The 18,239-nt window shown below is 33.3% G+C and overlaps 1 protein-coding gene across 1 annotated transcript; it reads left to right on the top strand.

The window, feature by feature from the left end:
* Positions 1-971: 971 nt before the first annotated feature.
* On the top strand, positions 972-16,901 carry LOC142340990 (TBC1 domain family member 23-like). Its single transcript, XM_075391796.1, has 4 exons — positions 972-1,352; positions 2,013-2,775; positions 5,455-5,530; positions 16,544-16,901. Exons 2-4 carry the CDS (start codon positions 2,426-2,428, stop codon positions 16,745-16,747), a joined length of 630 nt encoding a protein of 209 aa, XP_075247911.1. The 5' UTR covers positions 972-1,352; positions 2,013-2,425; the 3' UTR covers positions 16,748-16,901.
* The last annotated feature ends 1,338 nt before the right edge of the window (positions 16,902-18,239 follow it).

Consider the following 18,239-nt stretch of genomic DNA (forward strand, 5'->3'; position numbering starts at 1 on the left):
GACAAGCTTTCTAATGATACCAGTCTCAACTCTCTACGATGAATATATCGATCGGCGAAAGTTGAGTGAACAAAAAAAACCCGTTTGAGTATATAGTTCCTTCCCCCTCAAGAGGGGTCGGAACAAAAAATGCATCCTTACGTACACAGCCAGATATGTTAATTGAGACAAAAAGCCATCAGACTAAATTGAGCTGCCTGCTGATACAGGAAGAAGTTATATCATAGATAATACGGAGCGTACTGTTGTTTCTACAAATTAGGAAGATTGCTCTGATCTCATCATTAATGCTACAAGAAGCCTAACGGAATGAGGTTTTGATAGAGCATCCTTAGATGTCTCAGTAATATCAAGAACTTATATCATGTATAAAGTTTTTTTGCACTGTGTGGCGTGTATTTATTGAACCACATTCGAACAGGTTTGGAAACGTCAGATTAGCCAACGCATGATTTGTAACTGAAAATGTCAAAATTTGCTAGTGCCGCCTGCAATCCTGTTCTATCTACATAATGGCCCCATATTGAAATGTAGCACTCTATCCCGGCTGCCGAAAATCTTTGCGAGGGAAATGTTTAGTCTACTAAGTTTTGTTCCAAATGGGAACTAAATTTTCCGGAGTTAGTAAAATCATTCGTAGTAACTTGGATTTATAGACTAATAGAGTTATTACACTTGAAAACATTTGTTACTCCGCGCTTTCTACGCTTTGTCGCTGTGGCGTGAAATCACAGGATTTTTAGACCGGATGGGCTGTTGAGTTTTTTGCACAAGTTGTAATGGCTTTCTTATATTTTGACATGGTTTGCTATTTCAGATCAAAAAGAAACCGATTATAGCAAAGTGCGTTTTGCTTGGTTAAGCATAGGTGATCTTTAGTTCGAGTTCGAATTTTCCGGTACTGAACACGGATTGTTTAATGGTTTTCCACATATTTCACTAAATAATCTAAACTTTGGTATCTTAATATTCTACTATATAGATTTACAACATCCATATGGTAAATATGCTGGTCAAAGAATGGATTGTGTACAATGATATACTAGAACAGTAAAATGAAAATGTGTTTAAGTGTGTTTCTCTGATTTTTTGTTACATATATTACAACCACCAAACGTTTGAATTATTTTGTTTTGACGTTATTATCTAACAATCAGATAAAAATATATATGGCATTTAATTAAGGCTTCAAGTTAAACTGAACCGCATATTGTGTTAAAAGTTATTTTTGATCTTATTTGCAGTTATTCAGTTCAAAGTTCTTCTTCATTTGCTTCTTTGATAGTCTTGCTTTAAATGACCTCATGTGCGGAAATTTGACCTCTACCATATATGCCAACCACAATTTATCAGTTAAAAAGATTCAGGAAAAAATGTTTCAAAAATATTAAATCTTTTTTAAAGGCATAACCGAAATCCATTGTTTCCTTAACTTGAACTTCGTGATTGGGTGCCAAGTTTAAAACGATCAATTTATCTTTTGTTACCAAAAAAGATATCACCATAATCCTATTATTGCTTTGTTTGTCAACAATTTTCCTGACGCCAATTTCAAACCGCTATTTTACTTTCATTTAAGCTGTTTTGACAACACAGTAAGCTGAATAATCCCCCCCCCCCCTTTGCTTTTCCGCTTTTATCTCAAAGTATTGGAATAACTATTATTAACTTTTTGTGAATTTTATAAACTGCTAATAACTCCACAAGGACATCAATATTTTTGCACAGTTTTCCTTCTCCGTTCCATATTTTGTTTGCAGTTCTGTTTCCTACTTTGGATCCGTTTGTTCTCTTTAACATCTTTTGGGGGAAAATTAGGTTGCTATTTGTATCTGCCTGCTCTATAACTGTCAGCTATAGCACATTATAACAGAAGGCTTTAATCAAATTTTAGCCTCTAAAGTTAAATTTTTTAGTGCAAGCTCTGTCGATTGAAAATTGAGAAAAAATTGCTTAAAACTCTGAAGCTCTCAGAAAAATATTCTTTCCTGATAATTTGTTATTGTTTTGAGGCCAGACGATTCCCGCAAGCAATGCTGCGCATAATCTGTCTATCAAGTCAACTTTACCAGCAATTCATTATTTTCATTTTAAATAACTTGCTTTTATTTTCATTTTCTTTGTAGACTACAAAGAATAAACTTTTCATCAAGCGCAGCAAACTTCGTTCTGTGTAAAAAAATCAAGCTCTTTGTCACACGCACACATAACAAAATGCCTTTGTTTAAAAACTTTCTCTTGTTTTCATTACCAAGTTGTTGTTACTCTGATTTAATTCATTACTAATATCAGTTAACTTATCATCTACTTAATTCTTGTACTGAATTTGCAAAAAATTCAGCCGAACTATCATTATTTTAGAAAACTTGATATGAAGGCATAAAAATATCTCAACTAACAAGCTAAACAAGTCATTGCTATCAAAATGCTAAACGAGAACTGTTCAAGCGACCCTTACGAAATTGACTATAACAGCCAAGCGGGTAATTTATCGCCCACTCCCGCATTGCTGTCTTTATCTCCAAATAAACAATTTGTTGATCGCGATTCTTGGCCCGAACCCACCAAAAGCGGATTTAGCTCTCCTACTGGTAGTTGTATATTTATCCAAAGCAGTGGTAACAATGCAGGTAGCATTAGCAATGGCCTTGAAAATGGGGTCACGTGTCAACCTCCGCCTGAAGTGTTGAACATCAATTCAGTCAGGAAGCGCAGTGAAGTTGTTCACACTTTTCAATGCTATGAAGTGTCACCGGATGCAAAGTTGATTCCGTGGTAAGATTGCTGTCAAACGACGCGGAACAAAGGTCCTCCAACTTTTCCCGCTCATTAAAACTTTTACCACATTGCGTGCAATTGGTTTAAGTGCAAATATCTCAAAAGCCAACAGTTGATGGAACAAAGTCTTTTCGCTTATTGAAAAAAGTATTTTGACTGGCGCTTTTGCAACATTCGTCCCCCATGCAAGAATTAAATAGATTCATTTTTCTTTGATAAATGGAGCTGACTAGCAACAACTAGTTCGCGTTTTCGCATGGGTTAATGTTCTTGTCAATGTTACGCAAAATCTCAAGTGGGCACTTAGTGGTGATTGCAATCAAAGTCATTCCTGTCTTGAATTCCAGATCAGGAATTTTTTGTTCTGATTTTAATTTTCTTCCACTTGTATTTGTGAAAAGATCAACTAATTGTAATTGTGCTCGAAGTAATAATGAATGACCCCGGTTTCTGCGAAGACAAATCCAAATTTTGCGCACCTCATTTTTTATATTGGACAAGAACATAAGGCTAAAAAAGGAAACACTGAAATACCTGAGTAGCTGCAGTCTAATGTTTACTTCCATGTGTTTTTTACAAGTTTTAGAGAGGAAGAATTAATAACACAAAATTACTCATTATTTCAAAACCGCTCGTGAGGAATAAGAAAAATTACAAAATTTTCTTTACTTACTACAATGAGCAAGCAGACCAAAGTTTATTTGCTGCGTTAATGAAGAATCATGAAAACTTGAATTATAAAAATTGAAGTCACGCAGAGAAATTTCACCAAAACTTTGTAGTTATTGACGACAAACTAGTCGCAGAAAAAATCTTATAGATTTCAAAAAGTTGCGTAATTACATGGTTTATCTAAAAGGTTTTTAGACAACTCGTCAAAGCTTCACAGCTTTTTTGGATTAAGTGTATGTTTTTGTTTCTGCTCTTACTAACTGTTTGAGGAAAAAGCTCTAACGCTTTGATATTTATAACAGTCAATAGTAGTTTGTTAGATTTCATTTGAAATATTGAAATTTTTTTTTTGATTATTAGTTAAGATAACAGTTCCACAAACTAATCTGTAGTGGAGCAAGAACCCAAAAGTTTGTAATTTCTCCTGGAGCCTAAAGTCAGTACAGGTTTCAAATTTTGAACGATTTTAATCAACTTTTACTGCCCTGATTGACTGTTTTTCTAAGATAACAATTAGGTTGTTCTAAACGGTTGTCAAAAGTATTGCTGGATATTTTCAAAGGTGAATATTTACGGAGTTATTCATAACACGAAGTAACTTTTTGATGGGCAGTTTCTCAAATTGTTTAAGCATTAAATACTTGGACCATTTTAGAGAGCTGACGTTTATAATTCAGACAGATAGCAGAGCAAATTATCGATAGTTACCACCTGATATTTCACCCCAGCTTTCTCGTCAATTTTTTCTCGAATTTTCTGTAATTGTGGCCAAAACTTTTTGTCAAAAACAGAAAATTTAGTTCTAACTGCATTTAGCTTAGATGCTAGTGACGCACAATATTCCATTATAACGTCCATTGAGTACTGAGTTGAGTTTTTAGATTTTTAGATGAACTTTATTATTTTGTATATGGTTTTGGTGTATAACACTATTGTTCGCCAAGTGTACATTGCGAAATTGTGAATGTATTCAAACGATCGGATTGTTACAAACTTATCGGAAATGTGATTGTTGATCTTATTCGACAGTCAAACATAAACTCGTCAATTAGCTCGTTCTTCTGATTTTTTCAACTTTCTATTTTTTGGTAGATCAATTATTCAGAAATAGCAGGATGAAACTTATTCGTGAAGTTGTCATTAATGTCTTCACGGGTTGATATTTTTGGAATCTCTCAATGATGCCGCCAGCAAATACAACATTGACCTGAACTTTTTGTAATCGGTTGCGTTGAGATCTCTGTGACCTTTTGAGCCCAAGAATTTTCTGCTTTTCAAGCCGTAGTTTGTTCAAAAGTGGTGCCGGGTGCGGCTTCAGTCTAAGAAGAAGAACCCCATGGTTGTCAACTTCCCTCTAATAATTCTTTTCGATAACTTGACAAAATTTTATCAATAAATGGTTTTAGCTTTCAGATTGATGAATACATTTTGTAGAAAGTTTCCTTTTTTTAGATTGCCAGTGATCAACGGAGAGTGATACAAGTGGGTAAGGCGAATAAGAGGGATATTCTGATGCATCAATTGTCATTTTCACTTTTAGGGATTTAGGTTGAAGAAATGGAATAATGTTTTTAAATGTAAAGTTTTTTCCTTGCTCAATGTTTAGGAGGTCATATAAATTATACGTTTTTTTTTCTGTTACCAATGGAAGTAGTCGAAATTTACTTTTTTAGAACGTTTCATTTCGCTGATTCGTATGGCGTAAATGTTTCTCTTTTCGCGTAAAAACTTATCAAAGAAGAACTGTACAAAGAGAAAATCTCTATGACTGTGAATTAGGATTTAATTGAAAAAAAATTGAAATGTTTCATATTCCCTGTTTTTCAATAGAGCTAAACAAGTTTTCGCTTTTTTAAGCTCCTAAAACAGTGTGGTGAATAAGATTTTTTGTGCTTTTAAAAGTGACTTGGGACAATGAAAAAATCGAAATTGAACTTGCGGAGATAGATTGGGTGAAAAAGCGATGTAATAAAATGCTGCTTTTTGAATTTGTTGCTTTTTCAGTTTCCTGTCGTGCACTTGTTCACACATGTTTGTGCTGCATCAGCTACCCCACAATCCTCATCTGGTCACATTGCACGTAAGTTGGACTTGGAATTTCTTGAAGGCGAGGCCTACAGCGTTTGAGTATCATGGTCAAATCAACCGTTTGTAATTACAGCCTTTGCATTGTTTAAACTAGTCACAACAAGGGTAACTGATGACCGCAATATTTCCATCCCACTAATGATACAAATCTTCAGTCTTGCTTTCAGTACGAAACCGGTGGCGCCCAAATGTCTTCATGTAAAACAACTAAATTACACTTCGAATCTCTGAATTGAAAAATCATTGTTCATAGAGCTTAAGTTTATTAATAAAACCATTAATTTAGGAGATTCGATAGGAACAGATATGCAATGAATACAATGTAACTAGGCTCGAATTGGCGCGTTTGAGGATATCGCTGTCATTTCGCCAAAATCTTTGATTCCCCTCAAGGGGAAGCTAAGCGAAATGGGATTTCGGATTTGCCAAATGTACTTACATCAAATTCACGGAATTCGCTTTTTTTATTTTGTAAGTCAAGTGCGAGGGAGTCTTCTGGATGTAAAGATTGAATAATAGAAATTTAAATTTTCCATTACACCGCAGAGGTATACCCAATTCGTCACGGGCAAATATGCCCGATACGTGTATCTCGTGTTTGTTTTTCCTATGTTAATACCTTGAAGATGCAACAATATTGCGGAAAAAAGCTACTGTAGCAGAAACCGGCAAAATTGAAGGGAAATTAGCAACCCGTGTTCGCAAAAGCGTCCAAATTTAGCCGCGAAAAACAAGTGCAGGCTTTGTATCCTAGTTTTCGCGCATTCTGTACACGCATTTGCTCCATTTATGTATCGCTTTTTCGCACGCAACGTAGCTCGATTTCGCACTATAATCCGCAATTAAGCCTAATTTAAGCGCGTTTTTGAGCATAAAATTGATTATTAAAGCTTTATTACTACTACTACTACTAGTACTTATTACTACTTTATTTTTACTTGTCAAAGAGTTCCTAGCCATTTGATTGAATCTACACCTGTCCCACATTGACAAACAAAGCTTTTTTGAGCGAAGGATTTTTCGGAGAAAAAAACAGATTTTGTGGCATTGGGATGTACCAATTTTTCAAGTACTGACCCCAAAGCAAAAATTTTTGGTTTAATACAATCCATATGAATAGGAGATACTATGAAAATAGTATGAGCAACATTTTGCAACTCCTTTACCCAAAGGGTCACATCATATTTTTTAAACAAGAGACAAATATTGAGAAACATTGGACGAAATTGCAAAACTTTACTTTATATAACTCTAGTCTTAAATTTCTTTAAATCATAACCAACATTAGCCTGGCACACGTTTGTCTTATTAATTTGAACAACCTAGGCCCAACAGTCGAGAAATAAGAAGGCATTTTACTTAAAAACAGACATTTTTTTTTCGTTTTTGAACTTTACTTTTCTAATGTACCAATTTTTCAATCATTGACCCCACAGCAAAAATTTTTGGTTTCAAAAAATTATTATGAATAGGATACACTACGAAAATAGTATGAGCAACATTCTACAACTCCTAGACCCATAAGGTTACATCATATTTTTTAAATAAGAGATGAATTTTGAGAAACATTTGACGAAATTGCAAAACTTGACTTTATGCAACACTAACCTTAAATTTGTTTACATCATAAACAAATTTAACCTGACAAACGTGTTTTTATAACGTTGAACCACCTAATCCCAATAGTCGAGAACTAAGGAGGCATTTTACATTAAAAGCAGACGAGTTTGTCGCATTTACGAACCTTACATTTCTAGTGTACCATTTTTTAAGAATTAACCCCAATGCAAAAGTTTTTGATTTAATACAATTCCTATGAACAGCAGATACTACAAAAATAGCATGAGCAACGTTTTACTACTCCTTGATCCATAAATTCACATCATATTTTTTAAATAAGAGACGATTTTTGACAAACAATGCACGAAATCGCAAAACTTGACATTATATAACACTAATCTTAAATTTCTTTACATCATAGCCAAATTTATCCCGACACACGTTTCTTTTATGTTTGAACCGCCTAGAACCAATAATCGAGAAATAAGACGGCATTTTACATAAAAAACAGACGAATTTCGTGCGTTTCCGATCCTTACTTTTCTAATGTACCAATTTTTCAACTATTGAACCCATAGCAAAATTTTTTTATTTCAAAACGATCCTTATGATTAGGTGATACTAGGAAAATGGTATAAGCAACATTCTACCACTCCTTAACCAATAGGATTATATCATTTTTTAAATATAAGACGAAATTTGAGAAACATTGGACGAATTCATAAAACATGACTTTATTTAACACTAATCTTAATTGTTTTTACATTATAGCGAAACATAGCCCGACACACGTTTCCCTTATAACGTTGAACCAACTAGACCCAATAGTCGAGAAATAAGAATGCATTTTACATAAAAAACCGACGGATTTCTTGCGTTTCCGAACTTTTCTTTCTAATGTACCAAGTTTTCAAGTATGAACCCCAAAGCAAATTTTTTTGAAATAATACAATTCATATGAATAGAAGATACAAAGAAAATAATATGAGCAACATTCTACTACTCCTTTTCCCATAGGGTCCCATCATATTTTTTAAATAATAGACGAATTTTGAGAAACATTGGACGAATTCAAAAAACTTGACTTTATTTAACACTAACCTTAATTGTTTTTACATTATAGCGAAACATAGCCCGACACACGTTTCCCTTATAACTTTGAACCAACTAGACCCAATAATCGAGAAATAAGAGTGCATTTTACAAAAAAAACCGACGGATTTCTTGCGTTTCCGAACTTTTCTTTCTAATGTACCAATTTTTCAAGTATGAACCCCAAAGCAAATTTTTTTGAAATAATACAATTCATATGAATAGAAGATACAAAGAAAATAATATGAGCAACATTCTACAACTCCTTGTCCCATAGGGTCACATCATATTTTTTAAATAATAGACGAATTTTGAGAAACATTGGACGAATTCATAAAACTTGACTTTATTTAACACTAATCTTAATTGTTTTTACATTATAGCGAAACATAGCCCGACACACGTTTCCCTTATAACTTTGAACCAACTAGACCCAATAGTCGAGAAATAAGAATGCATTTTACATAAAAAACCGACGGATTTCTTGCGTTTCCGAACTTTTTTTTCTAATGTACCAATTTTTCAAGTATGAACCCCAAAGCAAATTTTTTTGAAATAATGCAATTCATATGAATAGAAGATACAAAGAAAATAAAATGAGCAACATTCTACAACTCCTTGTCCCATAGGGTCACATCATATTTTTTAAATAATAGACGAATTTTGAGAAACATTGGACGAATTCATAAAACTTGACTTTATTTAACACTAATCTTAATTGTTTTTGAATTATAGCGAAACTTCGTCCGACACACGTTTCCCTTGTAACTTGGAACCGCCTCGACGCAATAGTTGAGAAATAAGAAGGCATTTTTCATAAAAAACAGACAAAGTTATTGCGTTTCCGAATTTTGTTTTTAATGTTCCAATTTTTCAAGTATGAACACTAGCAAAATTTTTTGAAATAATACAATCCATATGAATAGAAGATACAAAGAAAATAAAATGAGCAAAATTCTACAATTAATTGTCCCATAGGGTCACAAAATATTTTTTAAATAATAGACGAATTTTGAGAAACACTGGACGAAATTGCAAAACTTGACTTTATACAACATTAATCTTAAATTTCTGTACATATAGCCAAAATTAACCTGACAAATTTTTGTCTTAAATTTTTGAACCACCTAGACCCAACAGTCGAGAAATAAGCACGCATTTTACTTAAAAAACAGACAATTTTTTGCGTTTCCGAACTTTACTTTTCTAATGTACCAATTTTTCAAGCATTGACCCCAAAGCAAAAATTTTTGGTTTCAAAAAATTAATATGAATAGTATACGTTACGAAAATAGTATGAGCAACATTCTACAACTCCTTGACCCATAGGGTCACATCATATTTTTTAAATAAGAGACGAATTTTGAGAAACATTTGACGAAATTGCAGAACTTGACTTTATACAACATTAATCTTAAGTTTCTGTACATAATAGCCAAAATTAACCTGACACATTTTTGTCTTAGATTTTTGAACCACCTAGACCCAACAGTCGAGAAATAAGAAGGCATTTTACTTAAAAAACAGACAATTTTTTGTGTTTCCAAACTTTACTTTTCTAATGTACCAAATTTTCAATCATTGACCCCAAAGCAAAAATTTTTGGTTTGAAAAAATTAATATGAATAGGATACATTACGAAAACAGTATGAGCAACATTCTACAACTCCTCAACCCATAGGGTTACATCATGTTTTTTAAATAAGAGACGAATTTTGAGAAACATTTGACGAAATTGCAAAACTTGACTTTATACAACACTAACCTTAAATTTGTTTACATCATGAACAAATTTAACCTGACACACGTGTTTTTATAACGTTGAACCACCTAATCCCAATAGTCGAGAAATAAGGAGACATTTTACATCAAAAACAGACGAGTTTTTCGCATTTCCGAACTTTACATTTCTATTGCACCATTTTTTAAGAATTAACCCCAATGCAAAAGTTTTTGATTTAATTCAATTCCTTTGAACAGGAGATGCTACGAAAATATTATGAGCAACGTTTTACTACTCCTTGATCCATAAATTCACATCATATTTTTTAAATAAGAGACGAATTTTCACAAACATTGCACGAAATCGCAAAACTTGACATTATATAACGCTAATCTCACACTTCTTTACATCATAGCCAAATTTATCCCGACACATGTTTCTTTTACTTTTGAACAGCCTACACTCAATAATTGAGAAATATGAAGGCATTTTACATAAAAAACAGACGAATTTCTTGCGTTTCCGATCCTTACTTTTCTAATGTACCAGTTTTTCAAGTATTGAACCCAAAGCAAATTTTTTTTAATTTAAGACAATCCGTATGATTAGGTGTTGCTAGGAAAACAGTACCTTTAACATCTCTTCAAAAGTTTTTCCCGTTATTTTCTAACAAGGGTCTGTAATAGCACCGACTATTTCCATTTCGATAGAATGCGCAGATTAACATAACAAGTTATCGAAGTAAAAAATGCATTATTTATACACATTGTGACCTCTCTTTTATCAGGTTTTCACGTCACTTCATCGATATGCTCCACGCAAAACCACTTTAAAATGATGCCTACAGAAAAAGAAAAAAATACAATGTGTCAGTCAAGTAAAAATTTTTTAAAAATCTATTTTTCACGAGTTCCTTGTCAATTGCTTTTTTTTAATTTTTGTGAAATCAATTTTAAACAAAACCTGCGATCAAAAAAATTATGAGTAGTAGACGTATTTTGCAACACAGTTATAATAGTTAAGCGTACATTTGTATCATTTTTTAAACATCGTAACGGAGCAAACCTTGTTTTTCCATAAACTCTTTTCAGCTCGTATTGTGTAACTGTATTGCAATGTGGAGCAAACAATGTCATACTCCATTATCAAGCTGACTGTATGTCATTTTTTGTGTAAGTAATTGGGGAAAGGTCTCAAAAAATAAATTCTTAAAACATTATATAACGCTAATCTTAAATTTCTTTACATCATAGCCAAATTTAACCCGACACACATTTCTTTTATTTTTGAACCGCCTAGACTCAATAGTCGAGAAATAAGAAGGCGTTTTACATAAAAAACAGCCGAATTTCTTGCGTTTCCGATCCTTACTTTTCTAATGTACCAATTTTTCAAGTATTGAACCAAAGCAAATTTTTTTTAATTTAAGACAGTCCCTATGATTAGGTGATACTAGGAAAATAGTATGAGCAACATTCTGCAACTCCTTAACCCATAGGATCATATTATTTTTTAAATGAGAGACGAAATTTGAGAAACATTGGAAGAAATCATAAAACTTGACTTTATTTAACGATAATAATAATTGATTTTACATTATAGCAAAACTTAGCCCGACACACGTTTCCCTTATAACATTGAACCAACTAGACCCAATAGTCGAGAAATAAGAAGGCATTTTACATAAAAAACAGACGAATTTCTTGCGTTTTCGGTCCTTATTTTTCTAATGTACCAATTTTTCAAGGTTTGAACCCAAAGCAATTTTTTTTAGTTTAAAACGATCCTTATGATTAGGTGATACTAGGAAAATAGTATGCGCAACATTTTACAACTCCTTAACCCATAGGCTCACATCATTCATTTTTTTAAAAATAAGAGACGAATTTTGAGAAACATTGGACGAAATTGCAAAACTTGACTTTGCAAAACTTTGCAAAACGAAATTGACTTTGCAAAACGAAATTGCAAAACTTGACTTGTTCAGAATCTAAGGACAGGTAATTCGCTCACCGAAATATAACCGAACAATCTTTTGATTAATTTGTAAACTAATTTTGTTGTTCAGTGAATGAAAAACAGAAAAAAAAAATTTGATTTTCTGCTGAAAAAAATACCTTAATTTTTTGATGACATTTGTCGGATTTTCAGGGCGATTTCCCTTTGTGGTTCACAAAAAGCGCTCGGTTTCTACATCACTGGCCCTGCTTATAGTGCCCCTGAGTTTGCCTGTCCAACATTGATGTACAAGCCCTTTAAAGCTTTAAAAGCTTCAATTAAATCTTTAATAAAGTGCCTATTACAGAGTTTTAAATCAATTTTGCATGCTCAAAATGCGCGCTTTTAAATAGGCTTAATTGAGGATTAGAGATACTTTTAATGCGAATAATACATACATAAATTGAGTGGAAACGTGCTTCAAGAATTGTTGACACATTCAATTCGACCCCAATATTGTTTTAGCCTATATATGAATTGACATTAGCAGGAAAAATATTTAAAAAGCTATCTAATTTGAGACCCAACGCCTTAACGACGACGCCAAAAAATTTACGTTTGAAGTGAAAAATAAATTAAGACCAATAAAAAACCCTGAGTTTTACGTTTAGATATTTGGAGTAATCTTTTCTTGTCTAAAGTAAAATATTTCCAATTTTTTTGGATAACTATTTTTTTGTCCATAGAAAAAAGTCACAATCTGTTAAAATAGTCTGCGAAAATATTTCTCGTCACTTCCGCATTTGTTCCGAAATCCATGATTCATGGCTTTTGAGTAAGCGGGATCCAATATCTAAGCAAGATTCAACTATGAATGAGACAAAACAGCTCGAAAAACCACAACTCGAGTTGTAAATCTAGTGCATTTTTTCAGGTCTTAACATCTCTTCAAAAGTTTTTCCCGTTATTTTCTAACAAGGGTCCGTAATAGCACCGACGATTTCCATTTCGATTGAATGCGCAGATTAACATAACAAGTTATCGAAGTAAAAAATGCATTATCAATACACATTGTGACCTCTCTTTTATCAGGTTTTCACGTCACTTCACCGATACGACCCGGTATGCTCCACGCAAAACCACTTTGAAATGATGCCTACAGAAAAAGAAAAAAAATACAATGTGTCAGTCAAGTAAAAATTTTTTAAAAATCTATTTTTCACGAGTTCCTTGCCAATTGCTTTTTTTAATTTTTGTGAAATCAATTTTAAACAAAACCTGCGATCAAAAGTATAAGTAGTAGACGTATTTTGCAACATAGTTATAATAGTTAAGCGTACATTTGTATCATTTTTTAAACATCGTAACGGAGCAAACATTGTTTTTCCATAAACTCTTTGCAGCTCATATTGTGTAACTGTATCGCAATGTGGAGCAAACAATGTCATACTCCATTACCAAGCTGACTGTATGTCATTTTTTGTGTAAGTAATTGGGGAAAAGTCTCAATAAATAAAGTCTTAAAAAGTCTTTTTTGTGAATGCAAACAAAAGTGGTCAACCGAAGATAAAAATTTTTCTTTCAAAATATCTTTGCCCACAAGCCATTTAAAACAAAAATTGCATAGTCAAAGAAACTTAGGGTTCTGGCTCTGTTTAATTTGAACCAGTTATGCAGGACAATGTATCAAATGAACCAAAATACTTCGAAAGAAATCAGCGGCTTAATACTCAACTAAATTGGCTGATAAAATGGCAAAAATACGGCTAAAAAACAACAATTGAGCTCAATTTACTTTGCCATCAATACTGTCTAGATGACGGCAATCAGGCGATGCGAAGAAATTGTTCGAATTGTTAAATGAATGTAAGTAAAGATCACAGCCTATATTTGCTTATGTGTTCTCAATTACCAACACTAATAGCATTACCGAAACACTAACAGCGCTCTGAGAATAAATTAAACATAGCGTAACCAAAATGGGACAAGGTTGTACTAAACTTTTGGACCAGTGAAAGGAGTTCCTCTTAAACAGAAGCAATTTTGTTTGGGATGTAAACCAAGTGGGGTGTTCGATTTTTTTCTTTTAAAAATCCTTTCGCAGATTTTGAAATTCTTGCTCGAGGAGCTTTAATACGATACAGTTTATATCCTACAAAATTTCTATAAAAAACTGCGTCTTTTACTGTAGAAAAAGACAACCTCGCTTCTATGTTCCTAAATTTTATCAAAAAAAAGCAAAAATAAAAATGAATTGAAACCAAACATGGGTTCCATAATTTTGGTTTTGCCCCACTTAGAGAAGGTTCAGTTTTCTATTTAGGTATTCTAATGGATCCAATCCAGAAGGATAGCAGTCATATCGGAATTTAGATATTGCTTGTGCCTCAAAGAACTTTGTCATTTTTTTAGAGAAGGTTTTGGGACTCATCAGAGGCATTTACCAGGAAAAATTGCGCGAGAATGAAAGCGCTTTCTTATTGTTAGCTGCACGAACAAAAAAATTTTCCACGCACCACTTCCGTCTAAGCTCTTTAGCGTAAATTGAACTTTTACTACTGGATCTTGGATTGCAGTCGCGTGATATGATTTTTCAGAAATTAAATGAATTTAGAATTGCTGTCCAACAAAAATTTTTTCGCAAGAGATCTTGAGGGGTTCAACTTGTACGCAATCGGTGAAAGACTTTTGTTATCCCGTGTTTAGAAATGATCTAAACTGGCGAGATTCCAATTTCTACAGATCCACTTAACACATCTTTAAACTTTCTCTTTCAAATGCTGTAGTCTAATTTTATTGGGGAACCCAATTTATGATCCATAGTAGAAAACTGAAAGTACATAAATTTTTGCCAGAACAAACCTAACATTCATTTTGTTTCAACAGGCACATCTCGTCAAAATTAGCTAGCTTCTGAAGATCTTTCTTTTCAATAATGTCAATATGAGAGTCCCAAGAAAATTTATGGAAAAATTTACGCCAGTATCTCTTATCGACTTAACTCCTTCAACCTGATGTTCTCTTGCTTGGAAATGCAAATCATGGTTACTGTCAATTTGGAGAGAAAATTTCATAAGTTTGAGCTTCGTGAAATTAATTTTCAAACTTTTTTTTACTTTTTTACTTCAAGTGATGGCACTATCATTATCGGTTTGTAGATTTGATTTATGGGTTTCTGAGCCAACAATTTTTTGTTGTCTGCAAATGAAAAAATTTTGTTGTCCACCACTGGTTACATTCACATAATTTGACGTTAAGTATGAAATAACTACTCATTGTTGCCTGTCTATATGTTTCGATTTAAAGAGCAGAAGGACCATTTCATCAGAAACCGCACTGAGATTATTTGTGAATTATAATTCTGAAGTTAATTGTGTCGAACGCTTTCGCTATATCGATCAAGACAGATTTTAGTTTTTTAGTCCCTAGCTCAGAATAGCTTGTCACAATAAACAAGGAGTTGAGTTATTGTTGATCGATCAATGCAAAAACAATGCCGTTCGTTGCATAGTTGGTTTCGAATCAACAGTTTAAAATTTTGATAAACAGTCTTTCAAACACTAATGACAAGGACGTAAGCATTGCAGTAGTTTGGTAATTGTTTATATCAAGTTTGTTACCACTCTTGAAATGAGGTCTTACATGGTTTTTTTCCATATGTCTGGTAACCGGCATTTGTTTATGGAACAACTGAAAAGGATTTAAATATGATTTATCAGGAATGGTGCAGCTGTTTTGAGGAAACCAGGTGATATATATATATATATATATATATATATATATATATATATATATATATATATATATATATATATATATATATATATATATGTCTATTTCCACCGATCGAAAAAAGCGGTAGTAAAATTTGTGGAGTTTTTGGGATTTAAAATTTGAAAGTAAGCGGAATAATTGATAAAAGGTGTTTTAATTAGATGATATGTAGACAAAATCGTACCAAATAGCATGACCATTAGTTGAGAATGAGGCTATTTTGAAAGGCGATCCAGAGAATTTAAGTTTAATTTGAACAATAGCGATAGTGGAGACTGAGGTGAAATTCTATAGTATGATCTGAAAATGATGAGGTGAATTTTAGTGAAATAAATATAAATTGCTTTGATTTTTTTTGTTGTTCTGACCAATTGGCGCAAATTTTTTGCATAATTCAACAATTTTTATAGCATCGAGTTTTGGTTAAAACATTATTTAAAAGCAATGCGGTGGTTTTAGTAACATTGCATTCTTTTGCAAAATTTTGCCCATTTCACCTTCATTTCTAGAAATATCTCTGTTGAAAAATTGAATGCTGTGCTAATGGCGTCCCTCCCCTGTTCACCTCCTATCATCCCACTCAATGTTAATTTCCTATACATTTGGTTCAATTAACATACAAAATTGAGGATGCATAGCGTATAGTTAAGGAATATAGACATTAACATTCAAACGGAGAGATTCCTAGGGTTTAGGGAACGGTTTTGGCTAAACAGTTTTGAGGTGAAATGATTTAGGGAGAAAATATACATGGGTGAAACAATATGATGTAAAAAATTAAGAGGTTAAATGAATCGGGCTAGAACCTGTTCGCTAGAACCTGATCGCCAATCGACCGGGGTTATGTCTTGTTCTTTTAGCTGTGCAATTTTATCCAGGTTCTATTGAATCCTCGTTAAAGGCCGTTTCTTACGTTAGGTGAGACGCGCTCTGAACTCGATTGTGCGAATAACCTCTAAGAAAAGCAGGCCAGAGGTCATGACCTTCAGCTACGGAGTGAGAGACGAAAATGACGAGATCAGAGTTTGGAACTCAGACAAATTCCTCATTCCCAATTCACAACACGTGATCAATCGCATTGAGAAGCTCATCACAAATATCCTTGACTCATTCAGCGACTAATTGTACAAATGTGCTCGTACATTTATTTATGTTGCTTCAGTATAGATTGTATAAATATATAGTGCTTTACTTAATTATGATGCTTAGCTGATAGATAACTATTATTTTATGTTACTGTGCAATATGTATTTCATTCATTACTTATTTCATTCAAGATTTCTTTTTTTTTCCAGAAGAATAAACACCTTCGATTAACTAACAGCTATCGGCCGCTACATCTACTACAGGACTGGCTACTTTTTAGTATCAAAAATTAAACAGCATAAAACAATATGGGCGGCCAAAATATCTAGTCTTGTTGAACACTGCTGTGGACCCAATATCAATCAATTATGCAGTTTGGTGTCCAGAAAACTAACCGACTTGAATATTAGCCGAAAAGTCAAAATTTGGTATGGTAGCAGAAACAATTGCTAGAGATAATTGTTGTATGCAAACATAAGTGGGACGCTCAATTATCCAACTCGCTTACATATGAAATTAACGCATTTGGCCATGCCTCGCGGGCAATGGTCACGCCTCAGCGGCCTATCGGACTCGATATCATTCTATCACAACCGATCAAAATATTTCGACCGTTCTCAAATCTGATTGGTTAATGTCTCCTTTTCGGCTAATTTGCCATTCGGCTAAGTTTGCTTTGGGCTCAATTTCCTAGTACCAAGCAGTTTCCTTTTAAATTTTATTCTAATTTAAATCAACAGTCCACTAAATGAGTTTGGCGCCCTCCTCCTGTTCATTAATATCATCAATTGCTTTCTTATTCTCCGTCAACTAACGCAATATGTTTAACACCCCTCTCATTGGGTGAGTCGAGAAGAATCAATTAATAAAATAAATCCCCTCGCATTTGGAGAAACATTACTTCAGCTTCAATATTTAAGCAATCTATCTGCAAGATCATTGCTTTATTTGTTCGACTTGCATAGATCTCCCCACTTTTTGGGCGAGCTGTTATGACTGTCGGGCGCTATCCCCCTATTGTCGGGCAGCAATTAATTTTGTTGCTGATAATGAAGAAAAAAGACGTATTAAGTTACGTTACCGTGGTCGAACTGAAAAAAATTTACAATTTATTTAACTCGGATTTGTAAATTATTCCATTTTACAACCCTAATTCATGCAATTCATGGGGGAGAGATGTTTAAATAGGATTTCGCCTGCTGTCTTGTGTGAGCGAAATCGAAGCGATATGGGGATTAAAGCAACTAAGAGATCATTGAAAGCCATATTGGTGACAAATTGTGATAAATGATGATAAATTTATCGCCTGGCTCTAGAGTGATAAGATATAGAGCCGAACAAGCCCAGTTTGCGCTTAAATTAATTTGACGAATATAGTAGAATTTTTTTACCGAAGCGTTTCATGGAGATTGCACAAAAAAATTGCGGACTCAATCGGTTCCATTAACTGAAAGTACTTACACTTTTATGTATTCTTTAGCACATTTTTATATAATTTATGATATTCATTAGGTTTTCAAAACTTCAA

The sequence above is a fragment of the Convolutriloba macropyga genome, chromosome 6, assembly GCF_964194025.1.
Source record: "Convolutriloba macropyga chromosome 6, txConMacr16.3, whole genome shotgun sequence".
Taxonomy (NCBI): Eukaryota; Metazoa; Xenacoelomorpha; order Acoela; family Convolutidae; genus Convolutriloba; species Convolutriloba macropyga.